General features: G+C 39.8%; 1 protein-coding gene across 9 annotated transcripts in view; it reads left to right on the top strand.

Annotated features, from left to right (window-relative positions):
• The window catches only part of STARD13 (StAR related lipid transfer domain containing 13), a 252,688-nt gene that overhangs the window by 172,714 nt on the left and 65,469 nt on the right, over positions 1-14,505 (top strand). For all 9 annotated transcript variants that reach the window (XM_032294846.1, XM_032294848.1, XM_032294844.1 and 6 more), the window contains 2 exons: positions 10,517-10,588; positions 12,695-12,776. In XM_032294846.1, the coding sequence (XP_032150737.1) occupies positions 10,517-10,588; positions 12,695-12,776 (154 nt within the window). The remainder of the gene's footprint in view (positions 1-10,516; positions 10,589-12,694; positions 12,777-14,505) is intronic.

The raw sequence follows: 14,505 nt of genomic DNA, 5'->3' as shown, positions 1-14,505 counted from the left end.
TCCTTCCTCCCTTCCCTCTCCCTCCCTCCCTTCCTTCCTCCCTTCCCCCTCCCTCCCTCCCTTCCTTCCTCCCTTCCCTCTCCCTCCCTCCCTTCCTTCCTCCCTTCCCTCTCCCTTCCTCCCTCCCTCTCTTCCTTCCTCCCTCCCCCTCTCCCTTCCTCCCTCCCCCCTTCCTTCTTCCCTCCCTACCTTCCTTCCTCCCTCCCCCCTCCCTTCCTCCCTTCCTTCCTCCTTCCTCCCTTCCTCTATTACTTTCTTTTGTTTTCTTTTTGCTTACATTTTTGCTTAATAACAGAAAATTGAAATTATTTATTTGATTTTCAAATACTAAGCATAGTGCCTTCACCTGACCACCTTCTTGTTTATCATATGGCTTGACATCAATGCTGCTAAAACTCAGAGCTGTCCCTAGCTCAGCTGGTCCTTGAGTTGACTTTGACAGATTTGATGGCCTTGCAGTATGCCAGAATTGTGTAACTAGCATTACCAAAATCTTACAATAGAGCCCATTTGTTGGTACTTCAGTCATGAAAGGATTGGTAGCATTTTTAAATGGCTGATTTGGTTTAGTGTTTTTTTTTTCCTTCTATCAGTATATTAGCCTTGATTTGAGTGTGTGTATTAGTCTTTCAGATCTTAGGTTTAGATTTTATTACTCTTCTATCAGATTTCACTTAAGTGGGAATTTTAAGCCACTTTTATCTCTTATTCAAATCTGTTCTTAGGGAAAATGATCTTTTTATTCCTGAATTCAGTGAGTATTTGGACAGACAGATTAGCCAAGACCATCCTACTGACTTCATTAGTAAAGGTTTTCAGATTCCCCAAAGCTAGCCAAAGAGTTAAATTCTATTCATATTAGACAGGTAGCCACCTGGACCTCCATTTAGAAATAGATGTATCTTTACATAGCATGTACTTCTGCTGCTGCCTACTTTGTTTTTAAACAGCAAATTTGAAGATACCCAATTAAGATTTTATGAAGATAATTATAAAGAAGCGTTCTTTAAAATGTGATGTTATCTACTACACAATTTTAAATATTCCAGGGTTTTTAAACTTCGAATCTATTAAACTTTTAAAACCTTTTAATAGTTTACATCACTTTTTTAACCTTTTGGATTACATTTGTGACATGTTTATGGGATGCCTCAATTAACTTTAATCTCAGTGTGCCCTGTGATTAGACTGTAGCATGACACAAGTCATTGATGCATCCCTGTGTCTGATGGAAAAAGAAGTTGCAGCATAGGAATTAAGTTTCTCAAGTCTTCAGTGGAGAGCATAATCTCTTCCATCCCATTTTAAAGAAAATTAAAATGAGTACAGGTATTTGAAATAGCTTTACTTGACTTTCAGGTATTTGAAAGTCAAGGGAAAAATTTGTCATGTAGGCGAAAGAAGGAGCCCAGATTCCTTTAGGATAAAGTCACTCCAAGACTCCTGCAGGCCCTTTTCAATTCCTTTGCTCCTTTCAGGTATTTGAAAGTCAAGTAAAGCTATTTCAAATACCTGAATTCATTTTAAATTTCCTTCTACAAGGAATATATATTGTTAATATCTATTAACGAACTGCAAATAAAAATCCCAGTACCTTAGAGAGCAAACTTTTAAGCTCAGCATTTGACCTTGAAGAGCATGGGGAAAAATGAATCGATCTATAGCTGTAAGCCTAGTAATAATTCCATTTCTTGAACGTAACCCTTATTTCTGGAATGAGTGATGCATGTTTAGAAAATCATTCACACTGCCAATGTCATTGCCTACGTTCAGCAGACAAGTAGAAAGGGTTCCAGAAAACTGGCAAAGACACGTTGAAAAATTCTCAGTAAATAGTTTATTTACACTCTGAGCCACTGCCAAGGAATTTTTTTAAGAAAATGTATACAGTATCAAGTTTTTGTGTATATTCAGATAGTAGAATTATACTTGAGTTGTGGAAACCTCTTCCTGGAATTGAATTAAGCAAAAACTAGTTTTGATTGATCCAGATGGGACAGTTGCTGAGAAGTTGCATGCAGAAAGCCTTGCGAAGGGAGTCAGAAGCTTTGGCCAAGCCGTATCTATCTTGCCGTGTCAACCCTACAAGGAGCAAAGGAATTGAAAAGGGCCTGCAGGAGTCTTGGAGTGACTTTATCCTAAAGGAATCTGTGCTCCTTCTTTCGCCTACATGACAAATTTTTCCCTGGTATCACAAAATCTTGGGTAATTGGAGTACCGAGAGCTATAAAAGAGTCAAGCAAATCAAACAGCAGATAACCTCTTACAAGCGTAGACATTCAGAAATGTCTGAAAAAAGGTATAAGAGGAGTTTATGTCCCTAAAAACATGCATGTTTTTAAAACATTTAAAAAAGAAAAATCTTAAATCAATGTAGGATGGAAGAGTACCTGTCAAAAGCTAAGAAATCTGACTTCCCAGTGGGGGTGAGATTTGTCTGAAGCAGTTGCTCTTCTCCAGGCAGGAAATCATCAGCATGACAGAGAGTGAGCACCCACAGGCCCTTCTGACAGTGGTCATTTGGCCACCTTTGTGGAAATCGGAGCTCCGTTCTAAGAGCCAGTATCAAGCTGGCAACATGGACTCTTGTTACCTTTCCAACAGAAGCTGGAGAAACTGAATTAGAGAGAGAGACAATCTGCAGAATCTCATGCACTTGTCCCAAGAAGGGTTACTGAAGACTCTCCTGGCTTGGTGGGTCAACATGGAGGTGTTTTGGCCAATGCTTGCAAATTATGACGCCCTCTCTAATTGTCTGAGTCAACTCTGTGTTCCCTGCCTTGCATTTCAGTTGCTTAACTGACTCCATCTTGAAGAATCTCTTGGGATTTAGTGGTAGGCAGTGACTCCACAACTTCAAAAAGCTGGGGATGTATGCATGCAGCCTCCCTGAGAAATACCACAAGCGCCTGATTGGAACAATCTGTACCAGATGAAAGAGGAGAATAAAGAACTACTCTGCTTCATGGAAAACTTGAGTCAAAACAATCTGGTCAGAAACTATTTGGCTGGGAGAGCATATATTTTCTGCTTTCTTTGAGATTGACTGGGGTTAGGGGATTGTAAACATTTTTTCCTTTTTAAATACCGTTGGGAATACAGGCATGGAAAATATATTTCTGACAAGTTTCCTCATTCACTTGCAACGGAACTTTTGATTTTCTGTGGAGCAAATGTGTCTATGAGCACACATTCACACATGTGGATGCATGTGAGGATTGTTGATGACATTTTTTGGAATTCATATAGATCATGCACTGCAGGCGGAGGAGCAGAATTCGGAGTAGAAATGATTACTGAGACTGAGTGTGTTCATCTCTGCGCGACGCTAACAGACATCCAACAACAGTTTCAGGTTGAGATAAAGGTCCTTAGTGCCTTCCGTATGCCTCATCTATAGAATAAATAGCTGGCAGCTGTGTTACATTAGCTTATGCCGGATTATGCCACTTGAACACATTGCCCCTAAAGTTGTAGTGGCATAAAACAAGTGTATTTATTGCTTATAGTACATGTCAGCAGCTGGTCTCGTGTGTCTCTGTCCCCAGTGTTGTCATTCCAACACCTGGGCTGAAGAGTGACTATCTCGTAGCCTTATGGTAAAGGGAAAAGAGCAGGAAAGCTGGTTGAGTTAGGGGATGGCTCTTGAGGTGTGTTTCTGAAACTAGCATATGTTACATCTGTTCACATTTCATTGGCCAAAGTGGGTCATCTGGCCAAATGTGACATTAGTGAGGTGGGGAGCGTCTGCCTCCTAGCTGGAGGAGCGCCGCACATCACGTGGCAGCTGGAAAGGGCAGCGGACTACTGCGAGCATACAAAGAAAAAATACACATAAGTGTGTGTGACTATACAGTATATATACATGTCAATTATACATTTAAGGCTATTTAAAAATAAACCGTAAATATGTTTTATATATTTGATTTACATATATGACATATGTCATTTGTCATAACATCTGTGGTTTCCCCAACCAGGCTGCAAAAAGACTGATTAAAAATAACCCTTGAGTGACTAGGAATAAACCCACTACTGAGGTTCAGAATTTGCCCAATCTTCTTTCACTCTAATAGGAATTATTTCAAGTGACTAGATTTGCCATGAATCTAGCTTCCAGAAGATACTTGAAGGCCTAGGAAACAAGGCTTATGTGCAGAATTGGTGAAGAAATTTTATGTCTCAATGTGTCTTTGATTCTGACGGTGGGGAAAGTCTACGTAAACAGAGCTGAGAGTCTCTGTGTTGGCTCAGTGCAGGCAGGCGCCACCACCCTCTGTGGGCCTTCCGGCTTTCCTCTTCCTATCGTTATATGCTTGCTGATAGTCAGCTATTTTATTGCACATCAAGGAAAAGATTGCCTCAAATTATGGAGAGATATAGTGGGTGTTTATAAGTGGATCCACTGTTTTGAATATTCAGTGATTAATAATCTCAAATTCATGCCAAATAAGCTGTATTTTAGTTCCTCTTAGTAACTTAGAAAATCATGGAAAGAAAATGTTATGAATATTAGGAAAAAAATTATATTTGGTGTACATTTAATGTTTATTAAGGTGTTTTACATATCGAAATAACTTAATATACAATTTTAAAGGTACAGAAAGATATATCCTGATGTCATGCCATGGGATGTAAATCAAAGTCTGTTACTACTAAAAATCTGACATTCCTTCCTGTGTCTGTGATTAAGGTTATAAACCCTCCCGGCAGGATTACGGTGGTATCGTATGGTTCTATGTAATGCTAATGATTTATCATTTGTATCCGTATATGGATGGGATGGACAGCCTCGTATTGATTTTAACAAAATTGGCCTAATGTGTGGCCAAAGAAATACACCTTCAATCGATAAGGACTTCACTAGAGAAATTCTGTCTTAAGACAAAGGAGTCATTCTCCTGAAGTAGTAAAGTTACTAATGAAGGTACCTTAGCCATGTAAATTATTCTAAGCCAACCACCACAAGCCCTTTGAAATGTTAACACCTTTGATATACTTTAATAGTGATAATTGCAATCCACTGCAGGCATCTTGCAGTGGTTGAGTCATCCTGTTATGCTGGTACCTGTAGTCTTTTAGAAACGGGGCGCCCACCAGATAGGCCAGTTTAAGGAAAAGACAACACACTCTTCTCAAGCCGACTTTCCTAAATCCCATGACAATCACACTCTTTCTTTCCCTACTTCTCTTGAGTACTTTTAATGAACATTTAAGAAAGAAGACCTTACTTAAATTGGAGCCAGTTTGTCTGTGGAAATTCAAAGAGATTTGTAAGGACAACATAAATACATGTGCTCATATATAATGATTTCATAAACTTTCCACAATAGAAAAAAAGATTCTTTCTAGCCAGCTAAATTTCTGATGATAATAAATTTTAATTTGGCTCTAATTTGAATTTTTGGTCATTTAGAAAGAATACCCAATACCTTTCAGTGAGCTATGGAAAAAGTATTTGCTATGCTGAGAAAAATGTAAAACCAAATGTACATACTTAAAATGCTTAGCTAAGAGAACACACTGTTCCCAAGCACGCTGGAAACACGCTAGACACACCAACTTAAAAATACAATGAGATTGTAAACGTGAGACGAGGCCTGCGAACCTGGGCAGCAGATTTGCTGTGCTTACTGTACTTCCTGACTTGATTGAGGCCCTACCGAGCCTTGTCAACAGACTGTCTGTAGCTAAGATACTACATTAAAGAAGCAGCTTGTAAATCACTTTTAACTCTCATAGACTTCCAGCCTTCTCCCTGATCTGTCTACATTGGTGAGGTCCTACTGCGCTCTTTTCTCTTGGCTACCTTGATGTTGTAATCTCCATACAGGGAAATGCAATTGGCAGTATTCGAAAATCAAATATTTAAAAAATAGGCATCATTCTCGAAACAAATTTCCCATCTTTTACAAACTATCATTATATGAGAAAATATTTGCAGTGTATTCTTATGTGAAAAAAGCAGTCAACTAAAGATATTACCAGAGTACTGTTTTGACAAATAACGTATGTAAAATTGGGTGCTCATAACAGGGCAAGAGTTGCCTTTTTTCGTTCATCACAACTTTCTATATTAGTAAGTTTTCAACACTGGGCATGTATAATTAAGAAACGCAATGATATGTTGTGAAAACCCGCATCGGCCATGGTCTGTTTCTACGGTGCCTTTGTTCTCATGCCCTTGGTAGTGGGTGACTCCCCAGGGCTAGCGAGAGCTTCCCTCTGCTGGGTCTGTCTGAGGACAGCGGCCACACCATGCCCTAAGCATGTATAAGGCAACTGAGGCAAAGCCAGTGACTTTGCCTTAAGTGGAATTGCAGATATATAGCTGAAGAGCATGCATAGCACTATTCCATCCACTGAACTTACCGAGTAAACCAGTGAAAAGGTTTGCTAGACCAAGCTACCAGTGGAAACACTAGATAGCTCCCTTTTCAACCAGCTGATTTCAGCCCCCAGACGACTATTGGTTTAAGGTCCCAAAGCTCCTCCATCTCTTTAGGCTAACAAGGATGGGGTGCTCTTAAGAATCAGGCCACCCTATGTGGGTGATGGTGACAGGGCTAGGGTGTGTGGTTGGAGGCAAGGAGCATCAACCCTACATAAACGATATAGAAGAGGCTCCTTGCAGAAAGAGTTTCCGTTATCAGAAGACATGTGGAGGATGTTGAAGAGGCCAAAATAGATAACTGCTAGAGTAAAATGAAATAATTATTACATAGAATAATTACAAAAATTCCATTGAAATCCTTTCATGACACTAAGCTGAATGGACTGGATTTTCCCCAGCAAAGTAACACAGTAACCTCCATAGAGATCGGTGGACCCGTCTGTCCAGGGCCATTCACTGGTTCCACTCTACACTCAGGTTTTCCATGAGAGAGTTGCAGTGAGCTGATGCTTTGCCTTGCAGCCCTGGAGCTGCTACAGGGACAGGTAAAGGTAGCAAATGGAGAACAAATAAAACTGTCAAAATGTGCTTTTAATAGCTCTTAATGCTCTTACATAATATTATGCTGGCTAGTAAGAGCACAATAATAAAAGAGATCTTCACACTTTTCTCCTCAAATGTCATTTAAATTTCATGAGGTAGATCTTTGTGAAATGATGGCACTGGTGATAATGATTTCTTTTTCATTTTCCAGTCATTTTGGCTAGTGGAAGAGCCTAGGGAAAAGCATTAGCATTTGGCTGATTGGTATTAATAGGGACCATAGAGAATTAATAAAAATTGTAAGACCTTTTTATCCCCCCACCTCAGTTGGATGGGAAACTCAGATTTGATAGGGGTTAATTATGCCAGATTATTTTGTTTTGTTACTAGCTGGTGAAAGAGTTGGTTTTGCCCTTAAATTGAGGTTTCAAGATGTTGGAACTGCAGCTAGGGTAGAGGGAATATGAAAAGAGGGTGTGTGTTTGAGAGACATTTGGAAAAATAGAATGGCAAGTTGGGTATAGGAAGTGATGCCGCATGAGCCACCCGCCACGGCTGGGATTTGGCTGCTTCCAATTTATGATATTTACTAATTGCCATTTTGTTGTTATTTGACCCTGAGGTCTAAAAGCTTAAGTGCCTACCCATTCTTTTTTTTTTTTTTTTTTTAATCAGCTTATTTAAATGATTGATTCATCTGGGTTCTGTGGTTAAGATTTGGTTATTAATGTTTGTATCTGAATCGGATTTCAGTTCATTATCCATGTTGGTGTCATAAAAAAAATAAAATGCAGTTGCTATCTGAGGAGACTTTTAAATAAAATTTCCCTGGCTAGCTTCAGCCCCATCCCACTGTCCAACCAGAATTTTAAGTTCCAAAAAAAGTGTTGTTTTTAAAATTTTTAAATTTTTAATTTTTGTGGGAGCATAGTAGGTGTATATATTTATGGGGTATGTGAGATATTTTGATACAGGTGTGCAATGTGAACTAACTACATCATGAAGAATGGGGTATTCATTCCCTCAGGCATTTATTCTTTGTATTACAAACAAACCAATTGTATACTTTTAGTTATTTTAAAATGTACAATTAAGTTATTATTGACTGTTGTGCTATCAAATGGTAGGTCTTATTTATTCTTTCTAATTTTTTTGTACCCATTAACTATCCCCAACTCCCCTCCAGCCCCCATTCCCCTTCCCAGCCTCTGGGAACCATCCTTCTGCTCTCTTTCTCCATGAGTTCAGTAATTTTGATTTTTAGATACCACAAATCAGTGAAAACATGTGACGTTCCCAAGGGAGTTTTCTAGAAGGATTTGTAGCTGCCCACTTCTTCTACACCGTGCTGTCCTTTTCATCTTCAGGATCTGAGCTCACCACATTCCCTGGGCTAGAGGGGTGTGAACTCTTTCATAGATCACTTCCAACTCTCTGCCTTTGAGCCTGCTAGGCTGCAGAGCCCCTGTCTTGCGGGTCTTCCCCATTTGTTCTTCATGGCCTGGCTCTCTGGAACTTTCTTGCTGAATACCACATTTTGATTGTAGTAAAGGTAATAATAAAGCAAGAAAAGGCATAAAATTCATGTGGTGCCAAGAGAAAATACGGTATTCTGCGCTTCTCTCCAAGGCTTGCTGACTCATAATTAGGTTTAGAGCATGTCTAGAAATTAGGTGTTTTCTCGTTACTACTCACTGTATTATATGGAAGCGGAAAGCAAATCTGAAGCTTGAAAATCTATTAGGCAGCACTTTGTCCATGACTCAGTAGCAACTCACCACATTTTCCATGCGTTACAAATAGAAAGTGCGTTTCCTGTTTCCTCGGAAATCCTTGTGTGGTTATCAGAGTAGAAGCCTTCAAATACAGACTCTCAATTGGGTACTAACTAGAACTTTTGAGCAATGCAAGAATTGCGTTTTGTACCTTCCCAGGGGAAAGCCCAAGTTAGCCCATGCAGCACAATTCAGTGAAGCTCTGTTTTGAACAGCAGTTGGAGATCTCAGAGACTTCCTTTCTGATAGAAATGCTTTCCAAAGCTTTTGTGCCAGCTTGGTTCCCTGAATGTTTCTGAGCCATGTGTCCATGGTGGAAATGAGTATGTGGTAGGAACATGCTGGTCAAACTTACATGGAAAACCCTCACATCAGAGATAAATCTCAAGCTTTTGAAATCGTCAGTCCCTGGAGTAAGAGTACATTAGGGGCTGTCAAAAGAGGCAGGCGCTCCAGGGCAAAAGCTGCCACAAGCTCTGTTTCCCTGGATTTAATGACAAAGTTCAATCTAGATGCAACCAGATCCGCGGGACCAGGCGGTAGGGTTTTGCTCTACCTGGTGATGCCTGAGTAAGATCTGACCTTTGGTCTATTTTCCTAACATATACCAAATAGCTTTGGCATATCAAACATCTTGCTGCACAGACACTGAGCTTTCAATGTTAAGGTACAGTCGCAGACCCAGGGTGATGTTAGTGTAGATCATTTCTATGCCGCAATCCCAAGAATGCCCTGTACACTCCAGCTTTGGCTATGGGGAAAAATAAGCATCATAGTAAATGGAAACACAATGACCTGATGGACACCCATCCTAACAGCGGAGGAAAGGGCCTTGGTAAAGACTTGTGATGATAGGCTGTTTAATTTTGTTTGGAGAAACTGGACTTTTGACAGATGAACTTCTTTTCCCTTGGATTCATATTTGTCTAACAGAGTTGCGGTTGGGAAATGATCCAGGATTCACAGGGTCAAAAAGTGACCTGGTTCACATACTGTAGACTCCTTCCATCTCACTCCACAGCTCCCCCAGGCAGTGGTCCGGTGGGCTGTTGGTGCATCCACACCAAAAATGGTCACCCAAGGGACATATCAACCTCCTGGGCTTGGCCCTCAGGCATTCCAGCAGGCCCACGAAACTCAAGTCTCAATTCCAGATGATCAACTTTTCTCTTCTATGCTGCACTCTGAATCTTGAAACCATTCCAGTGTGCTTGATGAATGAGCATCTTGTTATAATGCATGAGGAATTAAGGCCATTAGTGAAATTTTAAAAACAACATTATACTGGATTTTTGCAATACCTTTTTTTCATGAGAAAACCCATTTTCATAGACAATCCAGTTATAGTCTTTTTTCATTGTCCCAAGAGTGAAAGAATAAAGGAATGTTGAATAAACATTTTTAGCCTTATCTTTGAAACTTAAAAATCCATTTAAAAAAAAAGAAGAATTGTGAAGAAGAATCTCCTCTTTCCCCCTAGTGCCCTGGTTCCCTGGTGTATAAATAAGACATTTTTCCATCCCTGAGACTCAGCCTTTGTGTTCTGTTATCTGTGGTTTTGTTATTATCCACATACTTATGGATCTACATTGAAGATAATCTTAGTAGACACATAACAAAGACCTTTGTATTACCTGCTCATTTTCCAACCCCTCCTGGGTAGGCCTCCTTATGCAGACTTACCTGGAACAATTTTGTTTTGTAATAACTTGCACAAAGCTCACCAGTGTCTCCATGATTAAGAAGGCAGAGCACTAGGGTGCGGCTATGGGACTCACAATTTTCTCTCTCTTGTGTTTTTCAGAAATTGAGGCAAAAGAAGCATGTGACTGGCTCCGTGCTGCCGGGTTCCCGCAATACGCTCAGTTATACGAGGGTACGTCAGCCTTCCCTTCACTCTCACACAGAGAATAAATCCAAAAGGAACCACACGTATCCTGTGGTGTGTTTTGACTTCCAGATTTTTTTCTCGCCCATTTTGCTTTGCTTTCTTTTTCCCTCAGCCTTTGGGGTTACCCTGATACCAATTTAGAAATGAGTATCGCTTCCCAGGCCCACTTTACTCTCTGCTTCCCGATACCAATTCACATCTCTTTACCACAAACCCCAACTCTGTGTTTTCCTTCCAGTATTCTGCCATCAGCAGCTTTTCTGCACCTTCTTCCTTTTCTCCTGTTTTTCCTTTACTACTCTCAGTTTTCTTGAAATCACAATGAATTTACTGTTAATAAACTTCCTAGAAGTCACAAAATTAATTGTCCTGAGGTTTCTCTTTAATTCTATTTACTTTCCATGAAAAATGTTAAGATATAACATGAATCAGATGTTATTCTTCTGAGTTTTAGGTAAGGTGTTTTATTGCTAACATTAAATTTCCTTTCATTTATTTTTTTTTTTTTGAGAGAGAGAGTCTGGCTCTGCCAACCAGACTGGGGTGCAGTGGTGCAATCTCTGCTCACTACAACCTTCACCTCCTGGGTTCAAGCAATTCTCCTACCTCAGCCTCTTAAGTAGCTGGGATTACAAGCATGTGCCATCACACCTGACTAATTTTTATATTTTTAGTAGAGACAGGGTTTCATCATGTTGGTCAGGCTGGTCTCAAACCCCTGACCTCAAGTGATCTGCCCATCTTAGCCTCCCAAAGTGCTGTAATTACAGGTGTGAGCCACTGCCTGGCCCTTTCATTGATTCTTTGACAGTTAATAGATATATTCATGTCCCTTATAATCTAAAATTATAACCCAATCTTGTAACTTCTTCTTGGATTGTCCTTATATAGTAATGAACTAGTCAGGACCCCACCAGTGAGCAGATGGCAGGCTCAAGGCCATCTGCAGAGGATTTATTTCTAACAGTGCTCATTACAAAGGTGCAGGCAGGACGGGGAGCCACAAGGAACAGTGCACAGTGCAAGGGTCCAGGGCTTTTAGTGGCAGAGCTGTCACTACCATGAGCCCAAAGGGACAGGCCAAGGAAGAGGGTGCCAGAGCCCAGGAGGAGAGAGGAGCTTCAAACCAGACCCTAGGACGTCACAAAACCAGACCCTAGGAAGGAGCGCAGCTGGCAAGAGGCAGCCTCCCATAAAAAGAATCACAAGTGTCTCCCTCCTTCCATCACTAGCCAAGCAAGACAGCTTCATTCTGGAACCATCACTCACATGATTTTTTTTCACCAGAAGGGGAATTATTTCTGTTTCCAACTCACACTAAGATTGGCAAGGTGTAGACAGCACAAAGTATAATATGAGATAAAGAAAAAAGTGGCAAGACAATGATAATGACCCAGCATTGCTACATGTGGCTATGCCCTCTATTCTAATGAGCTGCAGATTGCTACCTCCATCAATGAAGTACCCAGAATTAACACCTTGTTCTAAATATTGCCCGTGACCTTCAAAGCTGGCACGAATTCGTGTCTGTTGGAGATAAGTTGTAGCATTCAAATTCTTCTTTTTGGATAGAATCAGTCTGAGTATTTTGCTGATACTCCAGAGTGACTCAAGATTTTGCTACCAAAGAAAAAATAAATTGAGATAATAGAACTTTGGATATTTTTGGAAATTTCCTTTTTGAAGGGAAAAAAAAATCTGCCAAACAAAGTATTTAATGAAATCACCGAGCTAGACTCCAGTGACCTACGTGTTAGATGGATGGTGAAAGTGCAAAAGCTCTTCTCCGAGGCCACATCCGCCTATGACTGTGAAAAGGACGAGACAGAAAAATGCAGGTGCTTGGTGTTCAATCCCATCCAAGGCCAAGCACTTGACCATCCTCATATTTCGCACTTATCTCGTACTCCTGAAAGCGTTTATAGTGATAAAAATCGTTTGCTCTCTTAAACATTACCAACAATGATGATGGGCAGTCACTGCTATTAAAATCAGTGGTTTTTACAGACCTTGAAGGTCTGAATATGTTGGTGCCCATTCAGATAAAGCAAAGCACATCAACCTCTTTGTCTCTCTCTCTCTCTCTCTCAGATTCACAATTTCCCATCAACATTGTGGCTGTCAAGAATGATCATGATTTTCTTGAAAAGGACCTTGTAGAACCTCTTTGCAGGTAAACCACATGAAGTATTTTTGTTTCTTTCCACTGATCAGTCTGCAACAGGCATCACTATACTGAAGGGCAAGTTCAACTACTCAGCAAGTATTCATTGAGTGCCTCCCATGTGCCAGCCCCGGGTGCAGGTTCCCAATGCACTACTTTTAATGAGCATGATCAGTTTGCGTTTTCATGGAACTTAAATCCTAGGAGGGGCCTTTGGACAATAGATTAGGAAAAAGACAGAGAAAGGAAAGAGAGGGAGAGAGTCAGGAAAAGAAAGAAGGAGGGGGAAAGGTTATTTCGGAGAGCGTAAATGCCATGAACAAGCTAAAACAAAATGAGGATGTAGACGGTGATGGGAAGGCATGGATGGGTCAGTGGAGGGGAACGGCATGAGCAGGCTCAGCATGTGTGGTCAGGGAAGGCTCTGAAAAACTACGAGTAGGTCAAACCTGGCTGTATTTTTTGCAAAGTCAAGTGATTATCTCCTCAAACTGGTATATGTAAGCTCAAGTAATTGTAGCAGCACACTGGCCTATTTAAGCTATTATTTTGTGATAGTGTAAGGAGACAAAGATGTATATATGGATAATTTCTTCCCCTTAAAACAACATATAATCTTGTTGAAGAAGCTCAGTTGAAGAACTGCGGCATGAATACATGAACAAATAACAATTATAATTTGGGTAATAATAAAAGATCCAGAAGAAACTATATTCCTGAAAAATTAAATGCTGCCCGAGAGGTGGTGTGTCTGTAGAAATTTGAAGTTTTATAACTAAAGCCTGAAGATAGGTAAGAGCTGAAGATAAGGATTAGTTATGGGAGATGAGTCATTTTACCAAGGCCATACAGCTAGTGTAGGGTTAAGGTGACCTTAAAACCCAGTACTCGTAATGCCAAATCCAATGCTCTTTCTGGTATATTCTACATTTGATATAGATAAGGTAGCAGTTTAAAGGGAAAGTAATGATTAGCAAAACTTATGAAGTCAGGAGAGATCAATACACATTAAATAGTGTGTAAGTTACCTAATTTAGGCCTGTCAAATCTTCAGACATATATATTTTTGTGTTACAAACCAGTCACTCTGTGTTTTCTATATGAAGAGAAAATAGGTTTGTGTTAAGAAATGATATCTGAATGTTCAAGAATGTAATACTATGGGTTTGCTTACATGGGTAAAAGAGCAAAGAACTCTTCAAATCATAAATTACAGGAGTAAGCTCTTTGGATGAAAAACAAACAAAATGCCATTTAAGAGCTTATGATGTGAATGGATGAGTTGGTTGTGATTCTGTAAACGTAATGAATTGGAAAAGCAGTGTTTCCTCTTCTGCGTGTCTAAGGTACACACCAAGCAGGAGCAGATTCTTCCTCATAAGCATTCACTCCACTCAGAGCTATGCAGCCAGTCAGCTCTTCATCCTGAGTTTTCTCTCTGTTTTAACCATGTATTATTTTTGCTAGTTGGCTTTTTTTAAATATTTAAAAAATTATCTATTATTTTTTTCCAATTGAAGTTTTGAAATGTATGTTTACAGTAAGTTGAGGTATAACATATCTGTGTGTGTGTGTATACACACACATAAATTTGAAGCAAAACACATATATATGAACATACATATGTATGTATGTGTATATATACATGTATATATATATGCCACCTTGTGTATATATACACACATATATACACACATACACATATATATGTATCTGTATATATACATACATGTGTATA

The sequence above is a fragment of the Sapajus apella genome, unplaced genomic scaffold (genome assembly GCF_009761245.1).
Source record: "Sapajus apella isolate SASKATOON/1434 unplaced genomic scaffold, GSC_monkey_1.0 scaffold32, whole genome shotgun sequence".
Taxonomy (NCBI): Eukaryota; Metazoa; Chordata; class Mammalia; order Primates; family Cebidae; genus Sapajus; species Sapajus apella.
The sequence above is the reverse complement of the archived record's forward strand: the minus strand, read 5'-3'. Positions and strand labels throughout refer to the sequence as shown.